Here is a 24,377-nt window from a genome sequence, read left to right as displayed (position 1 = left end):
AAAGATGGAAATTATTAGACATACTAAAAGTAAAAATATTTGGCCTCAAATTCTCATTGGATTTAAGCTGGTCAACAGTTTAATTATAAATGCAAAAAACAAATTTTAAGCATTTGTTCAAAATGCAGAGATATAGTGACAGAGAAAATAGATGTATGAAATTATGAATTGGAAGTCAGCATCAAGAAATATCCCGGGAGTCCAAATGCAAAGAGAAGCATTAGTTCCACAGCTCTGTTAACAGGGATACAGCTGTGGCTTGATTCCTCTGTCAGGGGAGAAAGAAGACTGATGTTTAACTTTTTCTTGAGAAAGTCAGTGTACAATCTCATGTGTAATTCCTCACAAAATCCCCTGAAAAACCACCCTTAGCAAGTCCTTCCCAACATTTACATGCATTTCTTCTGACTATCATATGTCCTTTCCGGTAAGCTGAGAGAGCTAGAATTTGAAAGAAGACATTATCAGGAAATGCATTCTTGTGTAAATTGGTGTTTAATCTACCCATGGAATATCTGACGTGGTATCAGAAGCCTTTCAGTTGCAAATAAGAAAACAGTAGGGCAGGCTCTTTGAGCCTGTGGACTCACAGAGTACATTCAACAACAATTTTTCCTTTCACCCTCATTGCTCATACTGAGAACCTGGTCCTCCCTTGGCAGGAATCCAGACTGGGACACTGCCAGGTAATACAAGTCGTCTGACGACATCTAGTCGTATGAATCGTCTTGTTTTATTAATCAACATGTTCCGTAATTTAAACGTAAAAGTCAAAACTCCAATTTCATTTCAAGCGAAAGTCTCTCCTCTTGAAAAAGGCCTTGCCGTGGCGGGTCTCAGTGTCATCTCTGCTCCTCCTTGCTGCTCCCACTCCTGCTTCACCAGGGGGCTGCCTCTGGAACCTGCAGGGTGAAAGCAGAGAGATGACCAAGGGCTAAGGGGCAAGAAATGTCTCACCTGACTGGCACCAAGGTGCCCTGGCATGGGTCCCCTCTGGCTGTGGCAGATGTTTAAAGCTATCTGTTTCCAGCGGATGTTCAAAGCTGACTATTCTCATGGGTGGTTTCACGGGTATTTTGGAGGAGCCCTCGTCGAACTGCCTGTCCTGTGGGTGAAACATTTACCTCTAGCTGGTCACTTGTGTTTCCTCTCACAGCGGTGGGAATCAGGTGGGCCAAGCCTCTGGTAGGGTCACTTCACCTTCCTGAGCAGGACTCTTGAGCAAAATTTGCAATGGCTCCAGATTGGCTCTCTTCTGAGCATGCCCCTACTTGATACGAAACACAATCTTTGTCCCTGCTTTCAGCACAGATGCAATTAGCACCCAGTGCAGGCTGGGTTCTTTCTCTCGCTGTGCTCTAGACCAAGAGCTACAGCTTCTTACCTCGCCTCTCCAAGTTCATTTATTTGCATGTCATCACCACCTCATCCACTGCATCACCAGCAGTCACTTTTAGTACCTGTCCACACATGGCCACTCCAAGATTATGAGCATGATTTCCCATTCCTCCCTCCAAAAAAGGGATGTATGCAAGCATTTTGTAGATTTTAAGTTTATAAGGTAATAATTATATAGAAAACAATAAAATATAAAATGATTATGTTATATCAATATAATTATACTTATAATGTGTAAATATAATTATAAAATATAAAATTATTATATTATAAAATGTAAAATAATTTTATATACAACAAATATATAATAATAAAATATAAAATTACATATCATATCACTGTATACCTTATATATATAATATATGAACAAGTTTCTATAACTGTCATTCTTTCATGCCTTTGAAGGTATAAAGGGAGCTAGAGAGCCTGGCACAGAGCTCCTTGTCCAATGAACGTCCCAAGTCAAGGAAGAGACTATGAAAAAGGCCTACTCTCTTCTCTCAAACAAATGCCTCAGAAAGGTGGTGATAAATTGCCCAGCCTTTTCATGGCCCAAGGCAGCTTTGCCCAGGTGCCCAGTTCTGGGAAACCATCTCCATCATAGTAACTGAGATGCCCTCTCCAATCGAAGGTTAGTGGCTCATGGGTTCCTCCATCCTGCCGGGTCCTCTTCAGTAGGAAGGAGATAAATGATAGATGTGCCGCAGAGATGGTCTCCTTGCGCCTGGAGATAGGGCCAACTTCCGTAACTGTGCTCTGCTGCGTGTGAAGCATGAAGCCATGCATCAATAGTGAGGAACCAGAGCTCTACTAAATCTGGGGTAAAAATGAAAGACGGGGCCCTGGCCGGTGTGGCTCAGGTGGTTGGAGCGTCCTCCTGTATACCAAAAGGTGGCAGGTTCCATTCCCACTGAGGGCACATACCCAGGGTGCAGGTTCTATCCCTAGTCGGGGTGCATGTGGGAGGCAACCGATCCATGTTTCTCTCTTCCTTTCTCTCTTCCTCAAAAAAACAAAAAAAAACACAATAAAAATAAACAAAAAAAAAGGTGGAGAATGTTGATAGTTCGGGGTGAAGATCAGTTTTATTACTGTTTCCTGACTTCACAGGATTTTCTCTTGCATAAAGTTACTTGGCACAAACTTTGACAGTTCTCATTTAGCATAATGATTATGTGCACAGATGTTGGGAGTTAGATGACTTGGGTTTTAATTCTCACTCTTCCACTTACTAACTGTGTGGCCTTGGACAAGTTACCTGAGCAAGTTCATGGAGTGAGGGGTAGGAGTGCTCCCTTCTGCTCCTTAAAGCATCTAAAAATCTGTTGAAATCAGACCCTGAAGCCCATGGCAGTCTGATGGCCTTAAAGGGAGCATGTAGACAGGATTATCTGGCAAAGGAGAACCTCCAGTTCAACTTTTATTGAGTCTCCATTCCCCCAGAGAAACCAGCAACTCAAGAGGTGAGCCTGGCAGGGACTGCGTCTTCTCCAGGACTTGTCTAAAGGCACTACAGCAACACGCAGGCAGCTAGCCTCCTACGTTGAGGTGGAGGGATGGCAGACATGGCAGGTTTCAAGTGGAAATTTTACAAGACCCAGGGACAGCCATATAGCTGGGCATCCAAGAGATAAGAATCTGATTTAGAAACAGGAAGGATCTTTAAAATCCTTAGCTGCAGTAATTTGAATAAAATAAAGCATGATATTGGAAGGCATGACTAGGCTGAGAATAGCAGTTTTAGATTGGGAGGGTGAGATGATGCATTTCTGGAAAAGGCATTTTACTTGAGACCTGAGATATAAGAAGGAGACTGAGTCCTTTATCCATTCATTCAGTCGTTCATTCAACAAATGTTTATTGAGCATGAACGTTTTATTATTGTGTGCCAGGGCTCTTTTAGGCATAGAAGACAGAGCAATAAACAAAATTAGATAAGAATACCTGTCCTAATGGAACTCCTATTCCAGTGTGGTAAAACAAAAATAAAAAGGAAACTATATAGTGTGCCAAATGGTAATAAGTGCTATGGGGAAAAGCATAAAAAAGGGAAAGAATATTTAATTTCAGTTTTAACGTTTCACCAGGGTTTCAGGGATCCCTCACTGAAAAGGTTTAACAAAGAAAGATTTGAAAGAGACGAGGAAGTGAGCCATGCAGAAATCTGGAGGAAGAAAATGCTAGGCAGAAAGAAATAGCAAGTGCAAAGGCCCTGGGGCAAGAGCATGCCTGATTTATTCCAGGAAAAGCAAGGGAGCTAGAATGCCTAAGAAGAGTAAATAAAAGGGAGGGCGGTAAAAAGCCACACAGATTATGTAAGGTTAGGCAGAGGCCTGGAGTAAAATTCTTCTAGGCAGTTGGAACAGCAACTGTGAAAGTCCTGAATCAGGACCAAGGTTGGCCCTATTTAAGCTACAGAAAGGGGCTGATAGAGCTGAAGTATACTGAGCAAGGGGAAAAGTTAAGATGAAGTCCGAAAAGTCATCTAAGTGAGACACCTTTTTTTAATGTAGAGCCTTATAATTATAGACCAGTGTTAGGAATGTATATATACATCTATTTTTCCTAAGTACATTGGAAATAATTAGCTATTACTGTTGTTATTCATGAGATACTATTCAGTTGAATAGATTGAGGAATGCTGCCTTCATGCCAGTTTTAACTTACCCTCGCGCTCATTCCCCATATCAAAGAAGACTATACCAGGAACTTGCTAAAGAGCCTCCAGATTCTCTTTTACTTTTTCTTAAATTACAGTAGGATCAAATCACTCCTCTCCTCAAAATTTTCTGTTGACTTTTTTACTTGAACAGTTGACCCTTTAACAACATGGGAGTTAGGGGTACCGCAGACCTCTGGACAGTTGAAAATCCACATACAACTTTTGACTCCTCAAAACTTAAGTTATTCCCGGGTATCCATGGAAGATGGGTTCTAGCACCCCCCACCGATAACAAAATCTGCAGATGCTCAAACCGCCTATAAAAATCAATGCATAGAGTCAGCTCCCTGCATCTGCAGATGCTTAATGGTGGATGAAGAACCAGTAAAGGATTTATTGGAGGAAAATCCACTTATAAGTGGACCCATGAAGTTCAAACCTGTGTTGTTCAAGGGTCAACTGTAGAATCAAGTTCATGCTCAGTAGCCGGCAAGGATGTCAAGGTCCCCTCTAGGTGTCCCTCCACATGTTCCTTTCAAAGGCACTGATGTACAAATTCTGCTCTGAATGTACATGCATGATCAGAACTCTACCATTTAGCTCATGCCACTCCCTCAGCCTGAGCTCTCCTTCCCTGTATTCTTCGCTTGTTGGAAGTCTTCTCTTCCTCCAGAGCCAGCAGAGTTTCCACTCCTCTTAAGATGTGCTTGCTATGCCTAGACAGAAAGTCCCTCATTCCTTCAGCCATGTACCCATCAATGTCACTTGTGTCTCAATTTGGTGTGTTTATCAGATTGCCTTTTTGTAGACTTGTATCACGTCTCTCACTCCCATTAAAGTATAAGCACACTGAATGCAAGGGCTTTATTTGTGTTGTATTTTGCAGAACTGGTGCCCAGCATAATTGCTAGTGCTCACTAAGCTGGTGCTCACTAAGTTGCTGATGAAGTGAAATTTGAGAGGCAGGAATATGACAAACACCTTTACAAAATGCACAAGGACAGCCCAGCCAGCTGATGGCTCGTGTGGCTCAGCGGTTGAACATCGGCCTATGATCCAGGTGATCACAGTTTGATTCCCAGTCACGGCACATGCCCGGGTTGCAGGCTTGATATCCAGCGGGGGGCATGCAGGAGGCAGCCGATCAGTGACTCTTATCATTGGTGTTTCTATCTCTCTCTCTCCCTCTCCCTTCCTCTCTCTGAAATCAATAAAATTATATATATTTTTAAAAAGCACTAGGACACAAAGAGAATAATAATATGACCATGCTGTCAAGGAGTTTATAAACCAATAATAGTAGCTACCATCGATTGAGACCTAACTAGGCTATAGGCGCCATCCATAGAGTTAGCCACTTTACACTCACAGCAACCCAATGAGGTAGGTGTCAGAGCCCCTAGTTTACATTATGAGGTTAAGGCGCTTGTCCAAGTTCGTAGAGTAAGCAACAGGATTCAAATTTCTGTCCGTCCAGCTTCTAAGCCTGTGCTTTTCCCACTATACATTGTATCAGTTGGGATCTAGTCAGGAAAATAAACAGGTCTTTCAGAGAACAGGACATTTTTTTTTTTTACAGAGGATTCGTCACACAGATGAATGGAAGAGTGAAGAGGCCAAATAAGGAATGATGAAGCAGCCCAGAGATTTAGCAAAATTAGGTCAGTCCCCCTGCTGCATGGTGACACTGGGGGAAGATGGTGCTACCAGAGCCCAGAGGCCTGAACTGACAGGCAGAGGAAGCTAGAACCACGGGGGGGAACTGCGCAAGGGAGACCTGGGGCCAGGAAGGGAGAGGCTGCCCAGAGGGCCCTGCCAGATTCCACAGGAAGCGGGGAAAGAAAGAGTGAGAAAGGCCCTGGCGGCTCCCTCCCTCTGCTTTCAGTCTTTGACTGTGCTTCCCATTGCCTTAATTAATGTATCAAGAGCCAAGGAACAAAAGAGCCTGCGAGAGCAGAGCCTGGGAAGGGTGGAGATGGGTCTGAGACCAGCTCAAGCAGGCGCTCTCTCTATCCGAAATGAAAAGGGCTGGGAAGTAAAACAGTGTTTAGTCTGGGCCAGGAAGAATGGCAAAGGTATTAAGCAAATTCAAAAGGAGGGGAGGCTGATGGTGGCTGCAATAATAAAAGACTCCTCAGAAGGGGGGAGGTTATACTGATTCCTTAAGAAAGGTAGAATTTCTGCAGCTGAAGAAAACAGAGTAGGTGGTCCTGACAGAATGAGCCGCTTGAGTATTTTCCTGCAGGCGAAGAATACTACTCATTCTTTTAAAAAGCATCTCTACTCAGCAATGTCTATAATTTATGTGCACAGCACAAAGAATAACAAAACACACACACAGACACTGTCCAAGTTCAGGAAACAGTATGTCATTATTTGCAATTTACTTTTTAAAAAATCATGGTTTAAAAATATATGTATACACTATATGCATGCATATATGTCTGTCTGTATGATAATACTTACCTTTAGGATGATTTTAAGTGTACAATTTAGTGGCGTCAAAGACATTCACAGCACTGTGCACCCATCACCACTATCTATTTTGGAACCTTTTTCATCACCCCAAAAAGAAACTCTGTGGCCATTCAGCACTGACTCTCCAATCTCCCCTCTCCACAGGCCTTGGTAATTAATTTATTTTAAAATGTATAAAAAAAAAAAAATGCCTGGCCATCATGGCTCAGTGGTTGAGCATCAGCCTATGATCCAGGAGATGGAGGTTCAATTCCCTGGCTGGGCACATGCCTACGTGGAGGGCTCAACCCCAACAGGGGGCATGCAGGAAGCAGCCAATCAATGACTCTCTCATCATTGATGTTTCTCTCTCTCTTTCTCTCTCTCTCTGAAATCAATAAAGAAATATTTAAAAATATATCAAAAAATGAAATGGCTTAATGGATGGTTAGAGGAATGTTCATAAAATGTTAAGAGATGGATTATATAACATGCTAACTGGATGATCTAGGTGGTGGATATATGTGTCCTGCAAATTTTTTTCAAATTGTAGGTTTGCAGTTTTTCCTCAATAAAATGTTAAGGGGGAAATTTCATACTTGGGCCCCCACCCAGGATTCTGATTTAATCGGTTGTGTTTGGGCCTGGACATCAGAATTTTTAAATTGTTCTCTGGATGTTTCTGATGTGAAGCCAGGTTTGAGCACCACTGCATGGGATCGCAGAGCAAGGGTGAGCAGAACTGGGCAGGAGGGGTGGAAGAGAGAGGGAAGTTTCTGGTGCATAGAAGGTGGGGCCTCCTGGCTGGGCTTCAGTGTGCTTTGTGGCTAGACAGGCAGATGGGCCAGCTCCAAGTGAAGGACACAGGAAGCAGCTTCTCAGTGGGTTATTGAGAACATGGTGTTGGTCAGGGCTCTCTGAAGTTCTTAAAACGGGACTGAGACATTTATACATTTAATTTTGCATGATATGTCCTTTGCAGTGTTTCCTATAGCTTTACCCAAGAGCATCCATTCTTTCAGAATTCTTTGAATGTCAGCTGCCTTTAACCCTTACAAAGGCTAAGATCCATTTCAACATGAATATATATACATTTTCACGTTTTACTGACTCATCTTTAAGTCATTTTTATGGAGATGAAGAGCTGGGTCTGTTGAAGCAGAAGGAAAATGTTATAACCTAGGTGGGCTTGGGCTCACGGGTCAGCAGAGGGAGAACAAGAGAAAGCTGGGCCTGGGCAATACAGGGACCCGCAATTGAATCTAGCTGTCAGGTTTTGAAATTTAACCATTCCAACAAAGCATCTGTAAACCCATTAACCGTGGTAACTGACACTCTCCAGAGGACGGATACCTAGACTTGCCCAATCACAACGTGCCCCCCGCAGCAGTATGCACATCCGCTGTAACCGCTCTTCTTCCTCTAAGGGTTATGGTGGTATGTAAGGTTGTTTGTCCCCAAAGTAAATGATCCCAGTCCATTTAACCATGTGAAAGGCAACAGGCACACTACCATCTGATCCCTTGTCATGGGACCCTAGCCTGGCTCAGTACAAGTGCCAGCTGGAGGCAGAACAGGGCCCAAGGGCAAAGGCAGAATGGCATCTGAGGAAGAGGGCCACAGGTCAGTTACGGAGCAGCTGTATCACAGGTGAGATCTAAGGGGAAGCTGCTGGGCTAAGAGCAGGAAACAAACAGAAGTTCAAGAGCCAGAGGAATGTAAGAACACATCAGGAAGGGAGACGTAAGGCAGGAAGAGAACCAGAGCTTTGCTTATGAATGAAGCTCATTCTTGTTGGGAGCGCGGCCTGCTGTGCTTGGGTGAGCAGGAAGGAGCTAGGAAGTTCAGGGTGGGACAAACTTAAAAAAAAAAAAAGCGCCACACTCTGTTATCACACAGCCTACTAACTGTTCATGTTGATGACTCTGAGCCATCCAGAAGAGGCTAGATGTGGTATCTTGCATAAAGTAAGGAAGCGCGTTAAACATTTTAGAAAAGTCTGTGAATAATGTGGTTAAAAAGGAAAAAAAAAAAAAAAGAGGTCCTTTAATCCTTGAAAGGATAACCCTCAGCTGCCAGGAAAACACACACACGCGTAATCCCACGTTGCCTCCATAACTCTAGGTAGCTTGTGGCGGTGGTTCGGGGAAGTGGAGGCACACTTTCAACTCCAGACGTCTCCCTTGCTCCCAGCTAGAGTGACAGCCGTTCTCCTTCCTCCCTCATTTTGGAGCCATAAGGAATATTAACATTCATACATAGCTTTGATCCAATTTAGAAATTTTCAAATGTTCAAGGAAGTGCTAGAAAGGCTGGCGTAAGCCATGGGCTTATCTGCTGTGCCCAGGGGCCTGTGACACTGTCATTGGCCTCTCTCTCTGGGTACTACCACTGAGGGGTAGGAGAGGGGAGGGGTTGGGGGTAGGAAGACAGAGCCCTGAGGCCTCACGCAGTAGGAAAGCAGTGCCCCAAAGGGAAGTGTGGGCCAGAACACTTGACATACATCTCCCGCAATCTTTCAAGCTCACACAGGTAAGGAGCGACATAGCAGGGACCTGAACCCAAGTTTGCCTGTCTTGAAATGTTTTGTTTCTCCTACTAATATGTCTCCTTTGCTGGGGAAAACATTTATTACAGCTGCTGCCAAACTCCTGGTGTTCCACAGGGTCTGCCCTCTCTCCTGCCCTGCTTTTACCCCCAGCCTGGAGTCCGCCTGGATGGAAATGCAGCAGATGATGGACTCAGAGTTAATCATCTGCAGGTTTTCCCCGATAAGTCACAGTATGTTTGCCGCGCCGCTTCCAAGAGCCCACAGCAGCTACGGGGATGTGCCGAGAGCGGCCTGTGGCATTCAGCTTGCGGCCGGATGGGAGCAGTGCGCTGGGGCGCCTCTCTGAGCACCACCATCTGGAATGCTCTGCTGCCCTGAAGGCGCTGGTCTGCGTCTCCAGTGGACTCAGCCTAAATGCCAAAACCCGGGCCAAGCTCGCTGGATGTACAAACGGCCTGACGTCAGTGGAATTTGCTCATAATTTAGGCCTCATGTGTGATGTACTGTCTGAACTGAAAGATCTGTCAAAACAATCAGGGAGGAAGAGGAAAGGAAGAGCGGAGGAAGGACAGAAGCCAGAGATGGAAGGAAAAGCAGACAAGCAGGGGGAAGAGGAAATGAGGGCATGGCCGGGAGCTGCGGCAGAACAGGTTCAGCTTTTGACTCCTCAGGCCAACGGTCCCTGTAAATTTGTTGAAAGCATCAGTGCCAAATAAAACATGGCCTTTTAAAGCACTGAATTACGTGAGTGCAGAGCTGTTAAAATCAGTGTAGCAAAAATCCAGCTGGGTTTGGCCAGTGCCACAAAGCACAAAATGATGATCACTTGTTCTGCCAAGACTCAAGGTTCCCCAGACGCGGCGGCCTGAGCAGAGTTATTTGGATATATGTCCGGATCACCATTCTTTAAAACAAAACAAAAAATTGCTATTAAGAAATAGACAGCTGTTGTTTTTGCTTGCCCTGTGTCAAGAGGTGGGTTTATTGTGACGCTAGCAAAGTTTTAAACTTCAGAGGCCTTCACTTGCCCGGATCCCTGTAACTGCGGGGAGATTCCAGGAGTTATGGAGTGTCCTAGATGGAGAGAGGAAGCCACGTTACAATCAAGAAGCGTTTAAACATAAGCATCTGTGGTAAATTGCCTGAAGCAGACTTTGGAAGAAAAGAACTGAATCACTAAGATTCCAATAACTTGTTGCGATTTACAGTTTTATTCTTAATAAAATTCACTCTAATACTTGTTTTTAAATTTGTAATTTTGTATTATTTTTATCAAGCAGAGGCCCAAAATGATAGCGCTTCAAGTTCCCCAAAACCTGAATCTGCTCTCTGCCTTCAGTTGCTTTTCTTCTGGTCACCATACTTTAATTTGTCTTTGTGGACAGGCCCTACTACTCACTCAGGGGTAGGCATACAATCCAGGGCTAACCAAACAGAAAAAACAGCGGTTGGGTCAGGAATAAGTGTTTGATTCATTCTGGACCAATGAGAATCAGTGTCAGAATCTTTGCTGGATCTTTCTACCATGGTTAAGTTGTGGGAATGCAAGTCTGACATGATCAACAGCAATATTGCTTCTACAAGAGGAACATGCCTGAGAATAAAATTAACATAGAAGAAAGCAGAGCTGGGAGATGAAGCACAGCCAAGTCCTGTGGTGCCACTTTTTGTCCCTGAAACCAGCTGTATTGAAGCTGGTATGCAGAACCCTGGGCTTTTGAGAGAGACAATCCAAGTAAGTCCTCTTTTTGGTTTAAGCTAGTTTGAGCTGGGTTTCTGTCACTTGCAACTTTAAGAGTCTTGACTAATTCAGGTCCTGTCATGCTAGAAAATGATAACTGTTATTAATTCAGTTCAGAAGGTGGTACTGTATTTGCCTTTTTTCCTCCCAGCTTTCTTGAGAATTGACATGTAGCATTGTGTAAAGTTTAAGGTGTATAACCTGATGATCATACATATTGCACATACAATCTGATACACATACATATTGCAAAGTGGTTCCTCCAATAAGGTTGGTTAACATATCCACCACCTCACATAATTACAATTTTTTTGTATTTGCCCCTTATATAGTTATAATAATAGATAATGCTTATTGATCACTCTACTTAAGGGTTAAGTAAGCCATTGTATTTTTAATGCAACCTTATGAGGTACGTACTATTAGTATCATACCCGTTTTACTAAAGAGGAAAACTGAGGCACACAGAAGTTAAATGACTTATCCAATTGGTATGCACTCTGGTTTTAGACCTTGGATCACATTGTGCTGCTTGAGCCAACTGATTCAGATGCTACTAACATTATTTTAAGAAGAGTTCTCATACCAAGACTCACTAACTGTTGCCAGCCTGTGGCTCAGACGCCCTGAACAAATGCCAGAGGTGGACAATAGGGTCCACTTGCCTCAGACTCAGGTAAGAGCGGCAGGTACTGAGAACATAGTAGACTCTTGACCAATAAGTGTATACCAGCTAATGGGACCCAACATCAAGTCCCTCTTATCTTCTTCAGTGAGTTCCTAATGGGTCTCTCACAAGTGTTCCCTTTTGCCTTCTGTCCTCCAGTTCATCCCACAACTACTCAGCTCCCTGCTATCAGTACTGACACTTCTTAGTTGCAGCTCTTCGGTCATCCATACCCCATCTGACGTGTTGTCGCTGGTATTGGTGGGAAACCGCAACATAATTCCACTTTAGTGGTCTTCATGCTGAAGGTGGGGAAATGGACCGAGGGCTCCCAGTCTGTCTTAAGCCATCCCCATATGCCCCCAAACTGAATAGCTCAGTTTCCTACAGCTCCTTCTTGTGCCTCTTCTAGACTTACATCTAGGACTGCCTCTGTGTTCTCTGCCTGTGGCTCTAGCCTGACAGGTTTACAGAGATTGAAAGCCTGGGTGGATCCCACTGTCACCAGACCGAGTATTTCAAACTTGAAGCCGTGATGACTCAGTCCCTTCATTCTCCAGGGAACATTCATTGAGCACCCACTACACTGGGGACTCCTGGGTGAAAATGACAGTTCTAAGAGCTCTCAGAGTACCGGAGAAAGGTCAGATGGAACAGGGGTTGACAATTCCCTTGAATAGACTGACTTGAAATCACTGCAAAGGAAGGCGCCAGTTCACGGGAGGGAGGAGGGAGACTTGTTAATGAAGGACTGCAGATGAAGCAGCAGGGGAATTGCTCTTGAGGTGTCAGTGGAAATAACCAGGCATTGAAGAGAGAAGAGCATTCCAAGCAGATGAAACAGAACGTTCAAGGCTAGAAAAGCAGTAAAGCACGTGACTTGTTTGGGAAACAGCAAGAATTCTGGTGTGGCAGGAGGAGACAGTCTTTGAGAGAGAGTGATGAAAGACGAGTCTAAAAAGTAGTAGGGGCCAGTTTACAGAGTCCTCGTGTGCTGGGTTAAGGAATCTGAAATTCAGTTAGTATTCATAGGGAGCCAGTGAAAGACCGCAAGCCGAGAGTGACATGACTACATTTGTGTTTCAGGCATATCACACAGACAACCGTGTCGCTCCCGTGTAGTAATCACGCCCTTCCTTCCAACCCTGCTCTTTGGACTTGAAGTTCAGATTGATCCAACTCTGAACCTCCATGATCGCTCCTATTGTTAGTTTTCCTCTTTCTCTTTTCAACATACAATTTATACACCCTGAGGATCCCCCTTCCCCATCAGCCTGAGTGAGACCATTCCCCAGAGAAGTAATTCTCTGCCATGTGTGGTCATGTGCATTGTGGGGAGGGTATATCATTTTCACGTAGAGTGCATTTTCAAAATACATATCCTTTGTGATACATTTCCCTCTTGCCCTGAAATTCTGATAGGCCTAAGGTTTGCGAGGATGGGTAGGGGTAGTTGGGGAGAGCAGCATTTTGGAAAAGTTTACTCTTTTAAAGAATGGGGATCTGGCCATGGGAACATTAACCAAGATAATGTCCCTCTCAAATTTGTGGTTATTAGAATACTACAAAATCTGCATTTATGTTTTAATAATGATATCCCCTGATGTTGGTTGAATGGTGGCTCCCAAAAAGATATGTCCATGTCCTCATATCTTGCCCCTGTAAATGTTACCTTATTTGGGGGGGAAAAGGGGTCTTTGAAGCTGTAATTAAGTTAAGGATCTTGAAATGAGATCGTCTGGGATTATCCAGGTGGGCTATAAATCCAATAAGTGTCCTTATGAAAGACAGAAACGAAGATAGGAACAAAGGGGAAAGGCCATGTGAAGACAGAGGAGGAGACTGGAGTTATGCAGCCACAGGCAAAGAATGCCTGGAGTGACTAGCAACTGGAGGAGGCGCGGAGGTATTCTCCCCTAGAGCCTTCAGAAAGAGCGTGGCCCTGACGACACCTTGATTTCAGACTTCTGGCCTCTAGAATGATAAGAAGATAGATTTGTTGTTTTACGCCAGCAGGTTTGTGATAATTTTTTTTTTTTAACCTTTACCCGAGGATATTTTTTCCATTCCTTTTCAGAGAGAGTGGAAGGTAGAGAGAAAGAGAGAGAGAAACATGGATGTGAGAGAGACACATCGACTGGTTGCCTCCTGCACCTGCCCAGGCCGGGCCCGGGGATCGAGCCTGCAATTGAGGGACATGCCCTTGGCCGGAATCAAACTCGGGCTCCTACAGTCCGCGGGCCAGTGCTCTATCCACTGAGCCAAACTGGCTAGGGCAGGTTTGTGGTAATTTGTTATGGTATCCTTACAGAGCTTATACACCCTGTTTCTAACATGTTATGCTTAACAGTCACTTTTCAGAGAGGAGACAATTTTCAAAAGTGCTGTATAATGCTATAAAGTAAATGAAATGGGGCAAGGTAACTTAATCTCTCTAAGCCAGTTTTCTTACCTAAAAACATGGACATACGCCCAGCTGGTGTGGCTCAGCGGTTGAGCATCCACCTATGATCCAGAAGATCGCGGTTCGATTCCGGGTCAGGGCACATGTCTGTGTTACGGGTTCATTCCCCAGTCGGGGGCGTGCAGGAGGCAGCCGATCAATGACTCTCTCATCACTGACATTTCTCTCTCTCTCCCTCTCCCTTCCTCTCTCTGAAATCAATAAAAGTATATTAAAAAAGAAAAACATAGAAAGAGTAATCTCATCCTCACAAACTGTTTTGACTATTAAATGGAAGAAAATAAAACTACCCAGCAGATAACTGGCAAAAAAAGGCAGGTGCTCCAAGATTTATCCAGGTGAGAACAGGACCCCGCACACACGGCACAGACGCGCTGGTGAAGCAAGGCCTCCCAGGAGAGCGGGGACGGTTACCATGCCAAGCCTGGGCCCGTATCAGGATCTCTTTTGCATGTAACCGCTTACGCGGGTCTGGCGTCAGCTCTTGCCCTCCCCAGCTAACCACTGCCCTCTCCCCCAACCTTCTCAACTTCCTGTTTACGTAGCTCGCTGCTTCCTGGCCAGGGGAACGGAGAGGCCTCAGCCCGGCTGCTTTCCCCTGGATCTGCGCCAACGTTACCTTCTTCGCTCTCCCCTCTCCTGCTTTCTTCTTGTTTTAGAGGCTTTCAGATTAATGAGGAGCCAACGGCTGCCCTGTGCAAAGAGAACACATCAAGTGTTACGTAGGCATTAAGAAATCTGTCGAACCACGCTCCAGGCGGCCCCTTCAAGCTATTGATACTGATGTGGTGTGTTGTTGTTTTTTTTCATTCAACGGTGCTGGTCATGATGCCTCCACTCTCGGGCCAAGCGCTGATCTGTTCTTGTGAAGGAGCCCTGACCAAGGCTGGCAGGACAAAAGTAGGTTGAACTCAACCGGAACGCCAGGCTGGGAGGTTGTTGAAATGATCTAATTCACGGTTCTGAATATGAGGCCGATGTCCAAATCACTGAGAAGCTTTTTTAAAATAAATAAGCAAATATGCAAACATTTGGAACTGGAGGGAAGGCATGGGTATTTTGAAAAAAAAAAAATTTTAAAAATCCCCCAGGTGATAATGATTTTCCCCACAACTCCAGGTTTATCATCTTTAGCACAGTAGATAAGAATGTGAACTCTGGAGCCTGACCCAATTCAAATTCTGGCTCTGTCATCTATGAGCTGTGTGACATTGCACTTGTTACATAACCTCTCTGTGTCTCAATTTCCTTATCTGTAAAACAGTAATAATAATACCTACCTTTGTCACGGAATTGTGAGGAATAAATTACTTAACGAGTGAAAAGCACTTAGACTATATATGCGTTTGCTATTGTTACCATTACTTTTGTTTTTATTGGCCTGCTGGAGGGTGAGGAAGTTGGTAGAGGATGGGATGGCTGAATTAGTGATGTGAAGATGATGCAGCTAGAGGAGATGGCGGAGTTCACGGTAAAACAGGGGAAGTGGGTAGCAGAGGCTGAATGGAACAAAGGCCAGCACTGGAAGGAGAAAATCTGGAGTAGTATTGAAGCATATGCTCTCTGGGACTAGAGTGCCTGAGTTTAGATCCTGCCTTCACTGCTTAATGGTGGCGACACCATGAGCAGGTTACTTAACTGTTTCCTCATCCGTAAAATGGAGATGATAATAGCAGTGACCTATTTCACAGAGCTGTCATGAAATCAAAGGAGTTAATACATAACATGTTGATTTCTTAGAACAATGACTAGCATGTAGCAAGTGTTGGCTATTATTTTTATTGGCAATGAGAAGGTCATGGAACTGAGGGGCCAATTGTTAGCAGGACATTGACATTGCCCAAGATGACAGCAAGGTGTGAGGTAAACAGGAAGACTGTGAGCCAGGTGTGAAAGTCTCCAATAAATAAGATGATCAGGAGGCTAGAAGTAAAGCAGTAGGAAGGAGAAGAGAGATAATAGCCAAGTGACACTAGCCTTCAAGTGGCTGAGTCTTTCACAAGAGCCTGGAAACACTTACCGGGAGCAAAGAGGACCCCACGCCTTATCCTGGACCTTAACTGAGGAAATCTGTTAAGGCCTAGAGGCAGGGGGGACAGTTAGGGAAGGTGCTGAGGCTACAGGAGGGTTTTCTGCTTAGGGAGTGACAGCTCAGATGGCCTGGGAAGAGCCTGGGAGGTTCAGGAAGGATAGAGGTAAAGCGACATTTGCTAAGCATCACAGTAAGTGCTTCGGACAATAAATAGTCTAGCCCAGTGCTATCCACTAGAGCTTTAGGCAGTGATGGGAATGTTCCATCTCTGCACTGTCCAGTACGGTAGGCACTGGCCACATGTAGCTCCTAAGCTCCTGAAATGAGGTCAGAGCCATCAATGCTCCTAAACAGCGATGAGGAATTTTGTCCCTGTGCAGAACCCTGGGCCCCACCTTCACCTACTGAATTAGAATCTCTGCAGTTTGGTCCAGGTGCTCCCTAGAATGAAAGAGATTATGCATTTAAAAAAGTACAGGTCACCTCTGGGTAGTTTTAGGAACTGGCAGCTAATGATTATTGCAGTTTGTGTAAACAGTCCTTAGGCATTAATCAAGTTAATGAAAGTACTATCAGATAAGGCTGTGACACAGAATGGATAGACAGGCTTCTTATGTTTAAAAATACTCATTAAAGAAAAGTTACATCTATTAGCCTGGCTATCACAATAAAAAAACCTGAATATTGTTGAAGAAATAAGGAATAGTTTCTCCTACCCACCAGTTTGGGCAGAGCAGTCAGAGCACCCTCATGCTCAGTGTAGAGTCACTTTATATAAAGGTCAGGTGAAGACCCCAACTTCTCAGGCATGGGATTCGTGGGCAGCATTACAAAGAGGCTGGCTCAGGCCTGGTATCTGTGGCAATTTACTGGTTTCAGTCCTAATTCTAGAGTCAGAGAGCAGGGCATAATGCATAATGGCTGTGGAAGGCAGAACAGTGGCCCCCAAAGGCATCCACATCCCAATCCCTGGAACCTATGGGTATATTATGATACTTGGCAAGGGGTAATTATGGAATTATGGCAAGGATTGCACATGGAAATAAAGTTGCTACTCAGCTGACCTTAAAATAAGGCGATTATCCTGGGTTATTCAGGTGGGCCCAGTGTAATCGCAGGGGTCCTTAAATGTGCAAGAGGGAAGTGGAAGGGTCAGAAGGAAAGGCGACGATGGAAGTGACTCGATGTGAGGACTCAACCTGCCATTGCTGGCTTTGAAGATGGAAGGGAGCCATGAGCCAAGAAATGCAGGTGGCGTCTAGATTCTGGAAAAGGGAAGGAAACAGGCTGTCCCCTCCAGAGCCCCTAGAAAAGAACATAGCCCTGCCGACACCTTGGTTTTTAGCCCAGTGAGATCCATTTTGGTTTTCTGACTTCCAGAACTGTAAGATAATAAATTTATGTTGTTTAAGCCACTAAGGTTGTAATGAATTTGTTACAGCAGCCTTAGAAAGCTAATACAATAGGAGACGGGCAAACACTGGGCGATTGCACAGGCCAGCGGCGGTGGTGGAGAGTGTGCACCAGCGAGTCCGGCTCTGGGAAACTGGATATCACTGCAGCTGGAGAGGTAAAGCGTAAGAGCCCTCTCTCTGGTTACTGGTTCATTTCTTTGTTCAGTTGGAGATGGCCACTCCTCACGCTCCAAGCCTGCAGAGGAAGGGCAGCGGGAAATGTGGGCAGACTTTCCCAAAGTGAGTCTTTTGTGCTTTTCCTAGTCAGTCCTATGATCCTGGGAACGAATGGTCTCCAAAGCTCCCACTATAGCCTCTGCTGAGGAATCCACAGGCTTCCTGACACTCGTGCTATCAGGATCACTTCTCAGACACAGACTCACGAGCCCCTGTGAGCACCTGTCTTCCTCATAGATTCTCAGAAACTCAGTTTATTTTGCTTTCATCCTCAGAGCTAAAAAGAAAAGAAATGCCTCTCAGTGTGCAAGTAAATACCACACGATGATCTTGTTATTTAATTGCAACAATAAACACCATTTGAGTAAGCAGACTTCACAATAACTTTATAGCCCTCATTTCTTTTAACCATCATGACCTATAAGGTACATACTATAATTACCTGCATCTTAATGATTAAAGAACTAAAATCTAGCGTGATTAAGGAGCCTGCCCCAAATCATAGAGCTAGCGAGTAGCGCAGCTGAATCTTACTTCAAAGCCCACACCCTCAGGTGCTTCACCACTGCTTCCCACAGCCTTAGGTACTACATTACTTCTCCAGAACTAGCTCAGATTGGGATGCTAAACTTCCTGTCGTTCTCCCAACACCAGCGCAGAGATGACTGAAAATCACTTGCAATAATAAAATAACTAACATGGTTCAAAAATCTAACACTCTCTCAGTCTTGACTCCCGTGCTATATTGGCCCCCTAAGTGACAGTCCTCCCTTAGGTTCCCATCCAAATATATCCATCTCTGCCTGGTCTAACTTTCCATCAGCCCCTCTTTCCTATTTCCTCTCAAACTCCATTTGCCATGACTGATGGAGGAGAAAGGAGGGGAAGGGTGGCAGAGGAATTGAGCTGGGCAGATAAACGGATAAAAGTCCCAAGCCCTACAAGAGAATGAACAGCAATGGTGCCCAGCAGGTCTGGAAGCTGAATGTGGGCTTCAGAGCCCAGAGTAGCTCCCAGCTCAAGCAGCATACCTCAGGCCTCCTCTGCCCTGTATGCCTCCATCGATTGCTGCTTGGGATTCCCAGACCCATCTGATCAGAGGGAAAGAGGTAAGCCATGGGAGGAGAGAACATACGGAGGAATGAAGAGGCAGAAAGAGTCCATAGAATGCTGCTCCAGTTCAGTTTCATTTTCTCGCTGGGGAAGGTAGGTGTCAATCTAGATGCCCAGGCATTCATTCAACAAACACAGAGCACCAACTCTATGCCAAACAGTGTTCTAGGCACAGGCAATTCAGACAAACAAGAAAGATGTTCCCATCAAAAGGAACCTTTCAGGAGCAAAAGTCTTGTTTAAAGGAACCTAGAAAGACTTTCCAAAGCAGGGTCAGCCAGATGCCAGAGCTGCCCTACTTTGAAACAGACCAATACATCTGCTTAAATGCTAAAGTTCCTTAAGCCTGGGAATGCAGATCCTCCAAGCCTATGCTTAATCTTAAAAGGACACAGGTCATCAGGCAAGGAAGATAAAGGTTTCATCTTAGTTGCCAACTCTGATTGACTCATAGTGATTGCCTGGAGACCTGTGTTGAGAAGGATTGTGAAACACCATTTGGTCTCAAGCAGGCAAACGGGCTGTGATAGATTAGTAACGTCTGCCACATACATTTAAGGGATGAGTGATGGCAAATGGGCTACACATTCCTATCCCAGCCCTAATACAGATCGTCTTACATCTTTCACTGTTGTTTCATACCTGTTCATTTTCCATGGAGGCGACGCGTTCCAGGGAAGGCAGCATTATGCAGTGGGAAGAGCCCTGGAAGCTGTACAGAGGGACTTTTCTCTCCCCTCTGAATCGTGACAGGGTGGGATGGAATGAGCACAATTTGTCCAAGATCAGAGGCATGGCTTTGGAGCTGGGCACTCCACTCTTCCACAGATTGTCTGATCCTCCACGTGTTACAGCTGATTCTTGCGTTTCATGGTAGTTACGTTTGATAAAGCCTCTGAATTAGCAAATACTGAACTATTGCTCCTAGGGTAAATATACGGTTAGGTTCCTGCAAACTCTGGTCATCACATTTTCATCAACCAATCAATATAACTTCATTGTATGTGTTTCTGTTTAAAGACACCTTATGTAATATATGTTGTTGATTCGGTAGCATTGACCTCACAGCCAGCAGCACTAAACTCATGCCTGAACGATGCTCATCTAACACGCGTATTTTCTCTCTAAGATACACCGGCCTCCTTGTGCTTAGGAACAGCAGACGGCACTTCAACATTATGGTTGGGGGCCTTAAACAGTGAAATCATCAACAAACTGCACAAAGTGTGGCACTAAATAAACTTCAAAAGGGACATTTGTTTACAATGTAAGGCCTGAAACAAGAAGGCAGAGGGTTGCCTTGTTTACCCTAGCTGGGAACATGCTCGTTGGACAACCCAGTTCTTCCACCGCCCTGCGTGTGCCTGTGAATGACCAGGAGAGTGCCAGGAGTATTGATTAGGGGTAACAGATACATTTTAGTGAGCAGGCAAATTTGCAAATACAGAATCCATGAATAATGAAGATAAACCGTCCTTACCTTCTGTGAGCCTCGTGGACCCTGCAGAGTGAAAGAGAGAAGGTATGTGAAATGCTCTGCACCACTCCAGTTAGTTCTTTATACCAAATATTTGCCTTGTCACCTTTGCTGCTGTATCTGCCATGCTCAACCCTGAGAGATAAGCAAATCCCAAGAAACTTCCAAGTTTCCAGCCAAATGTACCATCTTTTTCCCCTAGAGCATAAATAAAAAACTACTCATACGAACTCAAGGAGAAAAGGTGGTATTTTGAACCAGTTCAAAGGGCAGTAAGTGCAAGGATCAGCACAGCCCGCCCCCCCATGGGACTGAAACAGGGAGGTGAGAAGCAGTTCCCTCTCGGCTGCGTCATCTCCCATCCCTGCTTCTCTCCGAGCGTCTGCTCCGCTTTTCTGCTTCTCTCAGCGACGGCTTTCCTCCGCTTTCTCTGGCTCCTGGTACGCTCAGGACGTTGGCTCTTCCGTGCCCCTGGCTGCCCTGGTGCTGACGGCAGCCCGGCTGTGCCCGCCTAGCACCTTCCCCCGCTGCTGGGAACAGAGGAGCTGACGGCACGGCCGACGCAGGGTTGGCCGGTGAGCCGGGCCTGGCCGTGGGCTCTCCCCTGAGACTGTGATGCTTTCTTGCCCACCTTCTATGGCCCCTGTCATTATTCTGCATCTTCTTGCTCCCTCGTGGCTTTCACTTGCTCAGAGCTCTTGTTTATCCACGGCTTCTGCTTACTCATGAACTCTGGCTATTGCCTTCTCTCTGTGCTTTTGTGTTTTGCAGCTTCTGCTCTCACTTATTATTTTTTTCCTTGTCTCTTCAGTTGTGATTCCAAAAAGAAAAAAATCATTGGCACAGTTAATTGCCATTTATTTGAGCACAACTTTCATGCTGGGATACCCTATAGGCTCATGTCCAGCCTACTGGGCAGCTGCTCCTGGGTCAGCGCCTGCCCTTGTCCAACAAGCTGCGGGCAGGGCTGCAGGGAGCAGAAGGCGTGCATATGGTATTAAATGTGGTCACCTACCTTTAATGATTTATATCAAGCTGGTTATGTAGACACCTATCTTTTTCTAATACCCCAGTCCAATCTGTGAAGAAGTCCTATCAGCTGTACGCTGAGAACATATTGAGAATGTAGTCACTTTTCACTATTCCCACACTACCTCTAACTTGCCTTACTGCAAAAGCCTGCTGAGAGGTCACCTGCCTCTAGGCATAGTCTAGTCCCAACACAGCAGCCAGAGCGATTCTTTTAATACCTGAATTAGGTCATGTCATTCTTCTGCTTCACATACTGCAGTGGCTCCCATTTCGCCCAAAACAAGAGCCAAAGACCTAGACCCCATTATGCTCTGATCTCGTCTTTACCATTTTTCTCCTTGCTCACTCCACTCCTGCCACACGGGCTCCTTGCTTTCCTTAGATATTCCAGGCATGCTCCTACCACAGGGCCTTTGCTATAGCTGCACCGTCTGTCTGAAGCACACTTCTACTAGATACTGGCTTGCCTATCTCCTTTAGATTTTTACTCGAATCTCACCTTATCCACAAGGCCTGCCTAACTAACCTTTCAATACTATAACTGTAGTATTAAATACTGTAGTACAGTAAATACTGTAGTTTTAAATACTATAGTTCCCCGTATATCCATTCCCTCTTACCCTGCACTACCTTTTATTCCTGCACTGATCACTTTCTAACATACTATATAAATTATGCTTGTCATTTATTGCCTGTCTCCCCCTGCTAGAACGTTAAGTTCCATAAAAACAGAGATCTTTGTCTATTTTGTTCCTTGATGTATACTGAGGGTTTAGAACAGTGCCTGACCCAAGCACTCCATACATATCTGCTGAATTGAATTGAACTCCTCAGTAGGGAGCTATAAACATGACTACTCTAAGGCTTTCCTACGCAAAATAAAATACCAGTTTCAGAGAAATTTATAGCACTAAGTGCACATATAGAGAAAAGGAAAGTCTCAAATTAATAATTTAAGCTCCCATTCAAGAAGCTACAAAAATAGCAAAATCAACCAAAAACAAAAGGAAGAAAATAACAACGCTAGAAGCAGAAATCAATGAATTTGAAAGGAATATTATGAACAGTTCTACATATATAAATTTGACAACTTAAATGAAATGAACCAATTCCTTGAAAAACACAAACAAACATAATGCACCCAATATGAAATAAATCATTCGAATAGTACCATAACTATTAAGGAAATTCACTCCATACCTATCAGAATGGCTACAATAAAAAAATAACACTGCCCGGCCGGGAGTGGCTCAGCGGTTGAGCGTTGACCTAAGATCCAGTAGATTGTGGTTCGATTCCCGGTCAGGGCACATGCCCGGGTTGCGGGCTCGATCCCCAGTCGGGGGCGTGCAGGAGCCAGCCGATCAATGACTCTCATCATTGATGTTTCTCTCTCTCTCCCTCTCCCTTCCTCTCTCTGCAATCAATAAAGATATGTTTAAAAAAATAAAAATAAAATAACACCAAATGCTGGTGAGGATGAAGAGAAACCAGATCCCTCATATGTTGTGGGTGGGACTGTAAAACGGTTCAGCCACTCTGGAGAACAGTTTGATAGTTTCTTAAAAATCTAAACATGTGACCACCATGCAACTCAGCACCTGCACTCGTGGCCGTTTATCCCAGAGAAATGAAGACTTATGCTCACACAAAAATCTGTAGATGAATGTTTGTAGCAGCTTTCTTTGTAATAGCCAAAAGCTGGAAACAACCCAGATGTACTTCACTGGGTGAATGGTGAACAGATTGGGTATTTCCACTCCAAGGAATACTTAACAATAATTTTTTTAAAAGTATAACATTTTTGGTACACGCACAATCTGGATCAATCTCCAGAGAATTACGAAAAGTGAAAAAAAGCCAAAAAAGTACATAGCATATGATTCAATTTATAGAACATCCTTGAAATGACACAACTATGGAAAGGGAGAACAAACTGATGGCTGTCAGGGGTAACAGACTGGGTGGGAGGCGAGGAGAATGGGAGGGAGTTGGGTGTGGTTATGAAAGCGCAACATAGGGATCCTTGTGATGATGGAAATGTTCTGTAACAATATCAATATCCTGGTTGTGATACTGTACTATAGTTTTGCAAGATGTTACCAGTGGGGGAAACTGGATGTATTAGGGTTCTCCAGAGAAACAGAACTAATAGTATATATAGATAGATATAAATATAGATATAGATGCTGATATAGATATTTACATAAGTATATAGGAAGCAATTCATTATAGGAATTGGTTCACACAATTATGAAGACTGAAAGTCCCATGATCTGATCTGCAAGCCAGAGAACCCGAAACATCCCAGTGGTGTAATTTAGTCCCAGCCCTAAAGCCTGAGAACCCGGGAGGTCGATAGTGTTAAATCCAATTTCAAAGGCCTGAGAATCAGGAGTCAGTGGTACAAGTCTCAGTCTGAGTCCAAAGGTATGAGTAGGAGGAACACCGATGTCCAAGATGTCCTTGATTTCTGTCCAAGGGCAGAGGAAGATGGATGTCCCAGCTCAAGCAAAGAGAGCAAGTTCGCCCTTCCTCTGCCTTTCTGTTGCATTCAGACCGCACAGTATTGGATGATCTCACCTCCCTCTCACTGGCGAGGATGATCTTTACCAGTCTGCTTGTTCAATGCTGCTCTCTTCCAGAATCCCCTTCACAGGCACACCCAGAGAGAATGTTTTACTAGCTAGCTGGACACTCCTTAGCCCAGTCAAATGGACACATAAAATGAACTATCACACTGGGTAAAGGGGTGCAAGGGATCTTTCTGAATTATTTTTTACAACTACATACAAATTTATAATTATGTGAAAATACAAAGTTTAATTTAAAAATCTTTCTCAATTTAAAGATACCATGGAGTATATTTAGTTATAGCTATTTTGGGGGGAACAAAGAGAAGGACTGTATTAAATTGAATTATTATTGATTGTAAAACTGCATCTCAATTTCATATCATAGAAATCAGTATCTCGCACAGCAGCCCAGGCAGCTCTAATTATTAGAAATGAGAGCTGTTGAAAGCAAAGGTCTGTACTGCTTGTGCCTTCAGAGGATTTAAGGACATGGATTTGGTCCCAGCACAGGTCAATTAACTTGGCTTATTCATAGAGGAAAATGGTAAAAGGTACACCACCCGCATGGCTCGCACG

At 44.4% G+C, this 24,377-nt stretch overlaps 1 protein-coding gene across 1 annotated transcript in view; it reads right to left on the bottom strand.

Annotated features, from left to right (window-relative positions):
* Positions 1–5: 5 nt before the first annotated feature.
* The window catches only part of LOC308565833 (uncharacterized protein), a 52,787-nt gene continuing 28,415 nt past the window's right edge, over positions 6–24,377 (bottom strand). The window contains exons 6-7 of the mRNA XM_081155495.1: positions 14,560–14,633; positions 6–902 (exon numbers count right to left, since the gene is read on the bottom strand). Coding sequence (XP_081011621.1) covers positions 785–902; positions 14,560–14,633 — 192 coding nt within the window. The 3' untranslated portion in view covers positions 6–784. The remainder of the gene's footprint in view (positions 903–14,559; positions 14,634–24,377) is intronic.

This window comes from Miniopterus schreibersii, assembly GCF_964146895.1.
Source record: "Miniopterus schreibersii genome assembly, chromosome: 12".
In the NCBI taxonomy this organism is placed as follows: domain Eukaryota; kingdom Metazoa; phylum Chordata; class Mammalia; order Chiroptera; family Miniopteridae; genus Miniopterus; species Miniopterus schreibersii.
The sequence above is the reverse complement of the archived record's forward strand: the minus strand, read 5'-3'. Positions and strand labels throughout refer to the sequence as shown.